The sequence below is a fragment of the Psammomys obesus genome, unplaced genomic scaffold (assembly GCF_907164565.1).
Source record: "Psammomys obesus unplaced genomic scaffold, mPsaObe1.curated_primary_1811, whole genome shotgun sequence".
In the NCBI taxonomy this organism is placed as follows: domain Eukaryota; kingdom Metazoa; phylum Chordata; class Mammalia; order Rodentia; family Muridae; genus Psammomys; species Psammomys obesus.
The window spans coordinates 14,080,273-14,094,690 of record NW_026596040.1 but is presented as its reverse complement, the minus strand read 5'-3'; the positions used below and the strand labels follow the sequence as shown (position 1 = coordinate 14,094,690).

Below are 14,418 nucleotides of genomic sequence, written 5' to 3'. Positions count from 1 at the left end.
CTGGTATTTTGGTTGTGCAGGTTGAGAGGTGACACAAAATGAAAAAATGGACTACTTATGGCTAACCAGAGCATGTTGAAAACCAAAGTGGCTGAATGAACTATTCACTGCAAAGCTGATACCAAATGTTGGCCAGAATGGATGCCCATAATTTCCAAATAGCCAAGAGCTGCATGGTGGCTATTATTGACTACACCAAAGCTCAGAATGTGACACACAGTGACAAATAACTGATCCAAGAGGTTTCTTTCACTTAGTATGTTCTCAAGGTTTACCCATGCTATGTACTGATAACATTTTGTTTGGATATTTTGATTGTGTAGCTATTTTTGCACTGTGAACATTCATGTTTTAGTTTTAATGTAAACATTTTCCTAGTCTTTGGGAAATACAGCTAGCTGATTGTATCCTCTGCCTACACAGATTCCATTATTCCAAAATTGGTACATTCAGTGGTGCTCCACAGATCTCCAAGAACGAGGTGTGTGTGTGTATAACATATGGACGTGTGCATATGACTGTCATATGCAGGTGTCAGATCCCTTGGAACTGCAGTTACAGGCCTTTTTTAAAATTTTATTTTATTTTATTAATTACACTTTATTCACTTTGTATCCCCCCATAAGACCCTCCCTCCTTCCCTCCCATTCCCGCCCTCCCACCCCCTTCTTCATGCATGCCCCTCCCCAAGTCCACTGATACGGGAGGTCCTCCTCTCCTTTCTTATCTTAGTCTATTAGGTCACATCAGGAGTGGCTGCATTGTCATTTTCTGTGGCCTGGTTAGGCTGCTCTCCCTTCAGGGGGAGGTGATCAACCACTCTGGAAATCAATCTGGCGCTTTCTCAGACAATTAGGAATAGCACTTCCTCAAGATTGAGCCATACAACTTCTAGGCATATATCCGAAAGTGGCTCAAGTACACAATAAGGACATTTGCTCACCCATGTTTGTAGCAGCTTTATTTGTAATAGCCAGAAGCTGGAAACAGCCCAGATGCCTCTCAACTGAAGAATGGATGCAGAAATTGTGGTACATCTACACAATGGAGTATTACTCTGCAATGAAAAACAAGGAAATCATGAAATTTGTAGTTACAGGCCTTTTGCAGGATGCCCAGCTTCTCCTCGGCACTGAGATGTGTACGCTGGTCCTCACAGTCAACACAGCAAGTGCTCTTAACATCTGAGCCATCTCTCAAGGCCTCCTTTTATTTGCTGTTCCCCAAAAGGCATCATCTCAACTGGCATAAGAGCCCTTCTCGATTTTTTAACTTGGTAATTGCACTTTCTAACGTCATAATTTTGGTCTTGACTTAGGTTAACATTTTCAATCCTACTGTAAGTTTTGAGGCTACAATACAGGGCCAAGCACCAGGCCTTGATAATTTAAACGTGCCCTATAGGTTGGAACATATCTAGTTTAGCCTAGTCAGTGATTTTGTCAAGGTAAGTTTAACATTTGCCCTTCCTCATTTTTCTTTTACCACTGTTTCCTGCCCCCTGTGTGCCTATCACATTTGAAAATTGGACACATAATACAGTATTTGTAACATTAGTCCCCTGTGCCTGCCTAAGGCTGGAGATGGTTTCTGAATTTTTTTTTTGTGACTTTTTAATTTTTTTTTAATCTAAATTGCAGTCTGCTTCATGTAGCTCAGCACTATGCTAACTCGAGACTCTCTTAAAAACCTGGAATCAGAACTTCTTTGGTGAGCAGCTGCCTATAGACATGCTTTCATTACTTATTCCTGGTGAGAGTAGAGGTTGCCCAGCTGGGTCCTGAGCAGGCACATACAGCCTGCTGATTCCTAGAAAATGTTAAGAGATTTCCAAGTTCCCAATGAGCAGCCAGTAACTCGATTTCCTCTAAACATTTTGGTTATTGTCATATTTTCCTCAACAGTTTTCTACTGCATATGGCAGCCTTAATGTCAAACTGCCTGTGTTTTTGAAAAGCTAGAAAAGGGGAAAATGTTATCAAGCTAAGCAAGTACTCACTCATCAAATAAAGCAAGACAAGCTTTGCAAGAGGGCGACTTCCAGTGAATAACCACACAGTTCTGGCAGAAAAAAAAAATTACATTTATTTATAACAATTTATTCACTGTGTATCCTAGCTGTAGCCCCCTCCCAACCCCACTCTCCTCCCCAAGTCCACTGATAGGGGAGGTCCTCCTTCCCTTCCCTCTGACCCTAGCCTATCAGGTCTCATCAGGACTGGCTGCATTGTCTTCCTCTGTGGCCTGGTAAGGCTGCTCTCCCCTCAGGGGGAGGTGATCAAAGAGCCAGCCCCTGAGTTCATGTTAGAGACAGTCCCTGTTCCCATTACTAGGAAACCCACTTGGACACTGAGCTGCCATGAGCTACATCTGTGCAGGGGTTCTAGGTTATCTCCATGCATGGTCCTTGTTTGGAGTATCAGTCTCACAAAAGACCCCTGGGCCCAGATTTTTGGTTCTGTTGCTGTCCTTGTGGAGCTGTCCCCTACAAGTCTTTCTATCTCCCCCTTCTTTCATAAGATTCCCTGCACTCTGCCCAGTTTGGCTATGAGTCTCAGCATCTGCTTTGATACCCTGCTGGGTACTCTTTCAGAGGTCCTCTATGGTAGGCTCCTGTCCTGTTTCCTGCTTTCTCCCTCTTCCCTTGTTTGCCCTGTGTGAGTTCTGGCAATTCTTAGGGAACGTTCCCTATAGATATGCAGACTTGGGTTATTCCCAGTGGCTGCCAGACTAGTCTTCACTGTGATAATGGGGTGCTGGTTTTGAAGGCTACCAAGGGTCTAGAGTAAGGGATGAATAAACTAGGCTGTGACAACCATCAAGAATTGGTAGTTTCTGGCACAAACACTCCCGGATTATTGCAAGTCTGATCAACTCCCAAGTTCAGAGAAAGTTGGTTCCAGGAGTTTGGGATACTTGTTCCTTTCATTCTTAAGACTCCATGTCTGCAGTTAAAAACAAAAACAAAACAAAACAAAACAAACAAAAAACAGCACCAGTCTAGCAGTAAGTAGCTGACTTGTCCGCAGAGGCATCTATTAACTGAGCAAAGATAATACACAATATAGGGTGTACGTCCCACTGAACAGTCTGAAGCAAGATAATGTCAACAGAACTTGTGATGGAAGGGAGGATTTGGAAAGTCCTGAAGATGGGTTCCCTCAAGGATCAGGAAGAAAGTCAGTCTATGGAGCATGTAGGAAGAATTTATCAAGGCTGAGACAAAATCACCAGGAAGCAGGTGGGAGAGTGTATTTCACACTAGAAGATCCTCCACAACAAGAAGACAATATCATAGTAAGACAACAAGAAAGCCACATAACCAGGGTTTATCAGCCTCTGAATCACAGCACTTTAGGCTGAATCAACAGGATTTTTACTACTAGAGAGTTCAACATTGCTGTAGTAGCCCAAACGTCTCCAGATATTAAGGACAGAGTCACCAGAAACTGAGACTCCCTACCCTACACCTGGAGTCAGTGCAGCAAAGCAGGAGCAAACCAGAGTCTAAGATCTGTTCACGGCTACTGTAACGTCTCTAGGTGACAAGTGTGGCAGGAAATGTAGGAGTGCCTCTGCACCTTCTCTGACTCCTCGCCTAAAGAACTCTCTCAGGCCTACTTGCAAATCTGTTAAGAGCACCTCCAACTTTAGTTTGGAGAAGTCTGAGTTAGAGTTTTCTCTTATTAGTTTTTTTTTTGGGAGGGGGCAGTTTGCTTGGAATGATACAAGGATTCAAGGAAAAAAACATACATCTACATCACAATTTAAATCCCATTGTTTCAAGGTTCTGCTATTTACAAATAAAGCTGCTATAAAGATGGTTGAGCAAATGTCCTTGTTGTGTACTTAAGCATCTTTTGGACATATGCCTAGGAGTGTTGTAGCTGGATCTTGAGGAATCACTATTCCTAATTGAGAAAGCGCCAGATTGATTTCCAAAGTGGTTGTACAAGTTTGCATTCCCACCAGGAATGGAGGAGGGTTCCCCTTTCTCCACAACCTCTCCAGCATGTGTTGTCACTTGAATTTTTGATCTTAGCCATCCTGATGGGTGTAAGGTGACAACCCAGATATCCCTCAGTTGAGGAATGGATACAGAAATTGTGGTTCCTTTACACAATGGAATACTACTCAGCAATTAAAAACGAGGAAATCATGACATTTGTAGGCAAATGGTGGGACCTAGAAATGATCATCATGAGTGAGGTATCCCAAAAGCAGAAAGACACACATGGTATATACTCACTTATATAGACTTATAAGATAGGATAAGTACACTGAAATCTATACACCTAAAGAAGATAAACAAGAAAGAGGATTCGGATAAGATGTCCAATCCTCACTTAGAAAGACAAAAGGGATGGACATTGGAAGTAGGAGAAAACAAGTAACAGGACAGGAGCCTACCCCAGAAGGCCTCTGAAAGACTCTACCTAGCAGTGTATCAAAGTAGATATTAAGACTCATAACCAAACCTTCTGCAGAGTGCAGGGAATCATATGAAAGAAGGGGGCGTTAGTAAGACCTGGAGAGGACAGGAGCTCCACAGGACCAAATATATCTGGGCACATGGGTCTTTTCTGAGACTGTTTCTCCAACCAAGGACCATGTACGGAAATAACCTAGAACCCCTGTTCGGATATAGCCCATGGTAGCTCAGTATCCAAATAGGTACCCTAGTAAGGAGAACAGGGACTATTTCTGCAATGAACTCAATGGCAAGCTCTTCAATGCTGAGGGAGGAGCAGCCTTGCTAGGCCACAGAAGAGGACATTGCAGCCAGTCCTGAAGAGACCTGATAAGCTAGGGTCAGATGGAAGGGGAGGAGAAGGGAAAGGGGCAGAGAGAAGATGAGGGAGGGAGGGTGGGATTGGGAGGGAATGAGGGACGGGGTTATGACTGGGATACAAAGTAAAAAAACCTGTGATTAATATAAAAAATGAAAAAATCCCATTGTAGTTATGGACACTTCTAAGTTTGTAAACAGAACCTAGATTTGCTAACTCAGTTCTTAAAGGCTGAGTGAAAGGCTTACCTTACCATACCTAACAGCACTAACATGCAGGCCACATGGAATTCAGTTAGCACTGTTTAATTAACCAATGATCTTTCATGTCTTCCAGAGCAGTAAAAAGGCAAACAGTTGAAGATCTTTCAAAAACCCTTTAGAGTTACTATACTGTATAGATGGTTCTTTCAGAACCATCTGAAAGGTCCTCTACTCAGCTATTTCAATCCCACCTTCTAGAATTTGTCCTTCAAGCTACCATCAATAATTCCTTCCACAAACATTTCAATGCAAGGTATGGTAGATCACACCTGCATTCCCAGCACTGAGGAAAGTAGAAACCCAGGCCTGACTGAGCCACACAGCACAACCCTTAGTGGCAGAGCGTCCACTAGACCTAGTGTGCAGGAGGGCCTAGGTTTAACTCCCAGCACCGTGCCCCTAAAACCAGTATGTGGCTACATAACTAGATAGCATGCGTTTCTCTTCTGTACTATGAGCAGCTTATATCCAGTACTTGCTCCAGTAAACATGCATGAAGCAGACAGAACACACCAGGGCTCCAGCTACCCATTCTTCTCCATTTCATGGAAACAAATAATTATTGCAGGGATATAAAACTTAGTATTTGGTTGTATTGTTATACATAAGCAAGTTGCTTAAACACTGCGAAGGCCACAAGTAAGTATAACTATGGCAAATTCATATTTATGTATATATTATCTCTATATCCACAATTACCAATTTTGTTTTGATTGTAAAAATAAATTCTAACAAAGATGATTTTTTTAGTAGTCATTATTTCTCCATTTTTCCACTGTTATTTTAAATGGCTTAACATTTTTTATATTGCAGTTACTGTATGTATGTGTATGTGAGAGGCAGAGATAGAAAGCGAGAAAGAGAACATGTGCCCACACTGTATGTCACACCGTGCATGTGCAGCCAGAGAACAATTTTTGTGAGTCAGGTCTGTCCTTCTACCACAGAAATAAATTCAGATCACTGGGCCTTGCAGGAAATGAGCCATCTCATCATCTCCGACATGCCTTATTTTCAAGGCAAAGGCAAAGTGTAACTAGTGAAATATATTTTGTATTCATGAATGAGAAAACACAAAATTCTGTAATATCTGAATTATTTTATGTAAGAAATAATTTGGGGAAAGCACTCTTAGGAAACAAATTTAGAGATTTGTAAAAAGATTATGTAAACTTCCCCAAATTTAGTTGCAAAAGGAACAACAAGCAGTATCTTTTATTATAGCTCTTCAACGAGACTTCAACCCAAATTTAAATAATAGACTAGTTTTAAAAAATTAAAACTTTACAGAAAGCTCAGGAGGCGGCAATCAATCATCAAATGTGATTTTTTTCCCCTGAAACGCAGTGATTTTGGACTGCTGCTCCTTTCGCCTCCTGCTCGCTTCCCATGAAGGGTGCAGCGGTGCATGTGGCTGCTGCTTCCCGCGCTCAAATCCTCTTTGCCTGCTCTTTGTAAACTGATTTTTGATTGGAGGTTCATTTTCTGGAAAATCTGCGAAGAGAAAGCAAAAACAACAACTAACTATACCTGAACAGGACAGATTTTATTTCTTTACAGCAATTATCAAAGAAACTTTCCTTTTACTTTTAGACACAATATCTCACAATTTAAAGCTGAACACCACAGGAGACAGCTGCAAGTTAAGAACTCACAGGAGTTAATGTCTAATCCTTGTACGAAGATTCTCATAGGAGTGACTCCTAACAGGATGTTCCGGGCTATCTTTCTTATTTCTTAAGTAATAGCGAGAGCAAGCAGCTCTGCTAACATGGCGAGACAAAACAAGCCAAAGGGAACCAATGAAAGTTGCTCTTGATAATGAAAGGACATTCTATTTGCATTTGTGTCAGTACACAATTCGGTACTACTACTAGAAAATGATAATTTTCATCCTCTCCCTGTGACAAAGTACTGCATGTGGGGGTGCAGGCTGAGCAGTCAGTACACACCTGGGGCTTTATTCTTTGGGGCCTGTTCTCTGGGATCCCTAAAAGAAAAGAAAAACAACATTAGAACCTAAAAGACAAAATAAAACCTCTGATGATGAGACGAAATATAAAGATTAGCCACAAGATGCATCTACTTGCTAAATCTACTAACAGGCAATAAAATAATCTAGGACTTAGCTAATCAAATATTCTTTCAATTCCAATATGACCCCCCACACACAAAACCTTCCCTTTTCACCCACACAGGGAATTCTGTTCAATGGAAAACATTTTGGCTATCTTGTCCTTGTTCTTGGAGATTGTCTATATAAAGAACTTTAAACATTTTCTCAAGGGGATAATGAGTTACACAGAATGAAAATTAATATCTACATTTTTGGTGAAGAAAGCCAAATATTTTAATTACTAACAAGGCTCTATGCTCCAGGTTTAGAAAAAAAAAAAAATTTACCGAATCTTATTTTAATTAAAGATGATCTCTGACCAATAAACACACAGAAAAAGGTCATTACCTTTCTAATGACCATTTTTAGATTATTTTTTATTTATTGTTTAGATTAGCTGTATAAACAAAGCTAATCAGCCTGTACATTAAAATGCAACAGTATTACCTGTCAGATAGGAGTGAGAATGAAATGAAACTTTACAGCAGAACTTGTGTGAAAAGTGGCTATCAGCAGGGACAGAGAGAAATAAATACCCAGTATAAAGAGGTTTGGAGAAATGTTGCCCCAGGCACTGAAACATGGAACGAGTGAGGTTTGGGAAGGCAGTAGGTTATCACACACTTACCAGAAAATTCTGTTCACCAGGACAGTTGTGAGAATTTTTTATTTTTTTTAATTAAAACAGATTCCAAATTTTGAAACCCTGACAATGGAAAAAACAAACCCTAAACTAGCCAGTCATGCCACTGAGCTGAATGTACCCTTTCACGTGAAGCTGGGCCATATACTGTTGCTGTATTTCTATATGCTACCCAACTATAAAGATGAAGACAGCACCAGGCCAAAACTCAGCATGGCTGACACAAGGCAGGTCCATGAGGAGTTTCTCCTACTGCGGTGAGGCTATGTAGCCACTTATATGGTAATCAAGTGAACAAAACTACTTTAGAATAAAAATGCCCTCCTTACCTTCTGGAGTGTTTAGGTCCAGATAAAGAGTGAAAAAACATGGATTCTAACTTCCTTGGTTCAGGAATGAGCTTGTGTTTATCATTTCTTACATCCCAATGGGTTTCAAGTGTACTTGTTTTGGGTAACACTTTTGGGAGGGGCCTCTGTTCCTTTGCTGAGGAACGGAAGCTACATTCCTTCTTTCTTGTCCGTCTGACTTTTCCAATGAAGAAGTCATCACCGCTGTCGCTGTCCTCGGACGCAGAAGACTGTTTATAGAACCGTTCTTCAGTGCTGTCATCAAAATATTCCTTTTCCTCCTCACTTGACTCTTCCTCACTACCACTGTCATCACTCTCTTTTTCTGTGGTCTCAGCTGAGGCTTTCTGTTTTGGGCTAGCAGGTACCTTCTGCTGTCCAGAGGTAACCACAGCACCCTTTCCTGAAGGCTTCCCTGGAGATTTCTGAGTGGCCACTGCTTCGGGTCCATGTTCTGTCTTGGCCATTTTTTCTTTTGAAGCGCTCACTGCTTTCTTTGTTGCTGTTTTGGTGTCTTTTCCCTTCTGCTCACTGACAACAGTTCTCCCCTGATGCTGTAACTCGCCTGCATCATTTTTTGAACACAGAGAATCCTTACTCCGGCTTTCCTCTGAAGTCTTCTTAGATGACTCAGCATCAGGAGCATTCTGCCTTGCATCTTTGAAGGCTTGGACAGCAGCTGCAAGGAAGACAGTACAAGACTTGTTTCAGCATTGGTACATGCAAAGTGTCATTGTCCTCACCCAGTACTGCTTCAGCTATGTGGAAACATTTAGGAGGACAATGGGAATCTACAGTACATATGTCACAGCAGTATGAGGTCATAAATCTCTTCATTACCTAAATACCAAGTTTATAAGGCATACTACGAAATATACATCTTAAATTGCAAATTAAGGTTACTTTTTTCCTATCTCTGAAGAACAGTAAAAATAACATAGAGAACAACAGCAACATAATTTTTATGTTAATGAAATGAAAGTTTTCAGACAGAAAAATAATTGGTAATTAATCTTTGACAAAGCACTTAATTTCATAAATGTATTTTATGATATAAAAATTATGACACAGTATTAACTGTATCATTTAAAATATCAACTGTCCAACATGATTATGGGTATATGCTTTATATAATTTTTACATATAATAAACATTAAAATTTAGAAAAAATGCAAATTTAGCATCTTTTTAATGATTTCAAATATCTTTCAAACTTACAGGCACTTGCCACAGTTCCATACATTAAACATGAATATCTAAAATAAAATCATCTATTCAGAAACATATGCTTAAATGCATAAGCATATTGACTTGTTATTCAATTCATACCTTTTAGGACATCTATTTTTTTCTTCAGAACAGGGTGAACTGCTAATCTGGCAATTGCTCTTTCAGTTGCAGTAGAATCTGGCTGAAAATTGAAAGTGATAAATATGTAGCATCAAAATTAGCCTGGCACCACTGGACACGATTACACTGAAATCTACCAATCTTTTGTACGTATTAGTTCGGGCACAGAATTTGCAAATATTTTCTCTGTATAAGTTACCTATGCAATCTACTCTAAAGACAAGGATTACAGGCCAAAACTCACAAAACTGACAAAAACATGTCTTGAATAATTAGTGTTATTATTTAACAGTCTATAAAAACCTAGAATTGTGCTACTATCAGTTTATCAATTTAAAGAAAAAGAATGATATCTTCTACTTTCAAAGAGCTTAAATGAAAGACTCAATTACTGTATTAGTGTTAAGTTATGATGAGAGTAATATCTGAAGTCTTATTTAATACAGACTTAGAACAATCTGATGTTTTCTCCTTATATTTTGAACATCTCTCTGTGATGTTTACTCAGAACACAACACAGCACCTAGCCCATTATGAGCTCTTCACAAATATTTGATGACGGGATAGGAACATATAATTCTTCAGCATTTATTGTATTTAAAAACTAAGAAATTCATAATACATGCTATTTGCTTTCGATACCACTGGGGCTGACATCTCCCACATTTCTACCTTTGGGGTCTACCCCGTGCTTAGACAGATCTCTCCTGGCATGGCTAAACAGACATCTTTAAAATTCCTTTCAATCCTGTTTCTCCCACAGTCATTTCCATGTTCCTGCATATATTTTCCCTCTGGGAACTTAAGTAAAGATTGTGCCACCAGTTTTCCTTCCTTTCACATACCACATGACTCCTTAAAATTTAGCTTAAATAAAAATAGTGCCATGACAGATTGTTCCTAAGAAGGTAAAATTTAGTATTTTAAACATTTCTTTTACTCAGAAGAAAACAAATCTAACACCTCAAACTTCTAAGTCATTTATTAAGAACTTTTTCTTATACAATACTTCACTTAAATTTTAAAATTCAAATACTAACAAGAAGGACGATAGGGAAAAGCTTTTTTTCTATATAACAAACCAACAATCTAGACTTGATTTCAAGGTCATTTAATTTAGCATTTAGGAAAAAACTGGAACTCAAATTCAGATTTGTGAATTCAGTCTGATATTTCCCTACAAGTTTTCCTCTAATTCATAAATCATTTATGACTTAACTGTAAATTATTTCTGCACTAAATTGCTTCAAGTCCACTTTAAATATTTCTGTAAAGAAATGAAATAAAAACATCAGTGAAAAAAACCAAAACCCAAATCAAAAGCTTGTGAGCAGCAGTGGGCACAGGCTCATTCCCTTGGCTGCTGTCTTGTATTTAGTGCAGAACACAAAGGAAAAGGGAATCCCTGAATCCCTGACCCCCTCCTCTCTGTACCCTCCACACACCCACTGACTGTCACGGCTCTGTTTTCAAAAGCTAAACTAGCTCCACAAATGACTAATCCAAAGCAGAATGTGATAGACTTCATCCGAGAGACAATGTCACAGACACATATAAAAAGAGCAGACACTGATACACATTATATCTAAACACAACCACTGTGCAGCTACTGGGCTCCGCTGTCTGAAGAGTGTTGACACCTGTATGTAAAGCCTGCACAGGTTTAGACTGGATGAAGGAAACCACAGCTTTCCTTATTTAAAACTGACACAACGTTTGCCATGGAAAATTCTCAGGAAACTGTGGTTTTTCACACACCTCCAGTTTCTTCCATTTCAAATAAATTAAACACAAAAAGTGGAAAACACCCTCACCTTTTAATGGAAAATTTTTAATTCTGGCATTTGGGTATTTATTGTCAACACAAAGGCATTTGTTACTCAATTTTGAAGAGAATTCTTGAAATATACTCTGGATGAAAAAAGTGTCTAAAAAGAAGCATTACCTTATGCGCAGCACAGATTCTTTGAAACGTCACCTAAACAAACTATAAATCCAATGGCAGAGCAATGAGTATTAACACTTGCAGTAACAACGTGGGCTCAAGTTCAACTCTACACTCTGTCTAGTGACACAAATCAACCAATTACCACTTGCTGATGCACAGTTCTCATCTAGTGAGTAAGAGATTTTATTCTAGAGCTGCTCTGACTGACCCCAAGAACACAGATAACCCTGAATTCCATACTCCAACATGGACGCAGTTGCATGAAGTTTTAGTTTTACAGAACAAAGATCATAAGTCAAGGCAAGATGAAACCACATTGGTGGGTATATCAGAAAGGCAGTTACAGCAAGAAAGGGCCTAAGAGGCTATCCAATCACATTCGCAGCTTTTGGTCTGTGGAAATTAGTTACTAAGTTAATAGGTTCAAAAGGTTTTTACTATCAGTCATAGGATGTTAGTTCTGACATAGGTGGGAAAGGAATCCAGGGAGCTAAAGCTAGCCAGACATAAGGTAATCGGGACCTGGGTCCATGACATTCCAGGCTCTCCACACCACTGCAGTTCTGGCCAGTCTCTGCAGACAGAGCTTCCTTCCAGGAGTTCTCCTTTACACTATCAGTAAACTTTCAGGACTATAATTCAAAATAGCTCATCAAATGAATTGTGATTAAAATGCTGCATAATACTTTAGAGATAACAAAGCATTTTAAAGAATCAAGTATAAATACAACTACATTTTTAATTTAAATGTTGAAAATAGACAAATGAAGCATTTTTACAGAAAAACAAAACAAAACAAAAAAACAGAACTAACGTTACATACCAGAACTTGGGTATATACATGAAGAATTGTGTAGAAACTGAATAAGGCTCACCATGAACTACTTAATATACACGTCAAATGCCATAGATACATGAGCATTACATGATAAAAGTAAACACAAATATACAATAAAACCAGTCATTTAAATGTTAACACATCCAATCATTTATACTACTTAAAAAATTGTTAAAACCCTCCCCCTGATAGAGGTAGGGGCAGCCTTACCAGCCACAGAGGAAGACAATGCAGCCAGTCCTGAAGAGATCTGATAGGCTAGGATCAGATGCAAGGGGAGGAGGACCTCCCCTATCATGGGAGAAGAGGGAGGGAGGGCGGAATTGGAGGGAACAAGGAGGGGGCTACAGCTAGGATACAAAGTAAATAAATTATAATAACAAACAAATAAATGAAAAAATTTGTTACAAGTAGTAGGATAGCAAGCACTTTTAGCTAATGGCTTTTCTTTTTGAAAGGAAGGGCCTCATCAATACTCAATCTGTAGGGTCTACACTGAGGGCTTTAACTTCACTGACCCTACATCAAAACCCAGTTACATCTTTCTTAGGCCCTACTTTCAGACTAATCTCTACATTTATTGGTCCTATGTTATATCTCGAATAAGAATTTCTTCCAACATCAGGTGCTTGCTTAGTCCCTGCTAGTAGCCCTTTTAGGAGATTAAGGATCCTTCGGATGTAGGGTCTACTGGTAACAGTAAGTAAGAACTTTGAGGTAGTCCTGCCTGCATCCATCTTGTCTCTGCTTCTGGATCCATCAACATGTAACCAAGCCTCACAGAAGCCACTGCCACAGAGGGAGCAAACATAGCTACCATGCCTTCTATACCATGATGGATAAATGGTATAATGTAATGTTAGAGTTTGGCTGCAGCAGCCTTTTCCCTTTAAGAGGCTTTTAAAAAATTTTATTTATTTTTTATTAATTAGTTTATTCACTTTGCATCCAAACTGAAGCCCCCTTCTTCGTCCCCTCCCAGGGCTACCCTCCCTCCCTCTTCTTCACTCATGCCCCTCCACCAGTCAACTAATTGGGACGGTCCTCCTCCCGTTCCCTTTGACCATAGTTTACCAGGTCTTATCAGGACTGGCTGCATTGTATTCCTCTGTGGACTGGTAAGGTGATCAAAGAGCCAGCCACTGAGTTCTTTTCAGAGACAGTCTCTGTTCCCATTACTAGGAAACCCACTTGGACACTGAACGACCATGGGGTACATCTGTACAAGGTTCTAAGTTATCTCCATGCATGGTCCTTGATTAGAGTATCAGTCTTAGAAAAGACCCCTGGGCCCAGATCTTTTGGTGTTACTCTCTTTGTGGAACTCCTGCCCCCTCCAGGTCTTTCTATCTCTCCCTTCCTTTATAAGATTCCCTGCACTCTGACCAAAGTTTGGCTGAGTCTCAGCATCTACTTTGATACCCTGCTGGGTAGTCTTTCAGAGGCCCTCTGTGGTAGGCTCTTGTCCTGTTCCCTGTTTTCTCCCTCTTCCAATTTCCATCCTCTTTGTCTTTCTGAATGAGGATTGAGCATCTTACCCAGGGTCCTCCTTCTTGTTTAGCTTCTTTAGGTGTACATATTTTAGCATGATTGTCCTATATTATATGTCTAATATTCACTTAAGAGTGAGTATATACCATGTGTATCTTTCTGCTTTTGGGATTCTCACTTAAGGATGACCTTTTCTATTCTTAAATGCTGAGGCACTGTGTGAGTCCCTGGTTAAAAGACTTGTGAAGCATCTCTTTCCTGGAAAATCTATGTCAAAGGAGGTATTAGTGAGCAGATTTCCAGCTCCCCACACCCACCATTGACTCCAGCCTAGGAATCATCTGAGCACCTGGCTCTAGGCTTATGCTGTGAAAGCAGCATCCTCAGAAAATATAACAAGAGACTCTCACTTATGATGTGTGGACCCTTATTATTTTAAGAGACCCCACCACGCTGTTTGTCTCTGATAGGGTCTGTACTTTCCTCAGACTCCATCTTGCTGTTCTTTTTGTGCCTATCTGCCCACAGTATTAATAACACTACTAATAAACTTTATACCCCCCCTCCATCTCAGAGTATAACAGCTCCTTATTTTGGGGCAAAAAAAAAAAAAAAAAAAAAAAAAAAAA

At 39.8% G+C, this 14,418-nt stretch overlaps 1 protein-coding gene across 2 annotated transcripts in view; it reads right to left on the bottom strand.

Moving 5' to 3' along the window:
• Positions 1 to 672: 672 nt before the first annotated feature.
• Srfbp1 (serum response factor binding protein 1) overlaps positions 673 to 14,418 on the bottom strand; it is a 31,375-nt gene continuing 17,629 nt past the window's right edge. The window contains exons 5-10 of one of the 2 annotated variants that reach the window (XR_008721862.1): positions 9,492 to 9,573; positions 8,142 to 8,841; positions 7,006 to 7,043; positions 6,342 to 6,547; positions 2,000 to 2,061; positions 673 to 1,057 (exon numbers count right to left, since the gene is read on the bottom strand). Coding sequence is in view for 1 of the 2 variants with exons in the window: in XM_055622847.1 (XP_055478822.1) it covers positions 6,363 to 6,547; positions 7,006 to 7,043; positions 8,142 to 8,841; positions 9,492 to 9,573 (1,005 nt within the window). In the remaining variant the exon portion in view is untranslated. Of the gene's footprint in view, positions 1,058 to 1,999; positions 2,062 to 4,254; positions 6,548 to 7,005; positions 7,044 to 8,141; positions 8,842 to 9,491; positions 9,574 to 14,418 lie in introns of those variants that run through there. The other variant, XM_055622847.1, reaches the window with a different exon arrangement.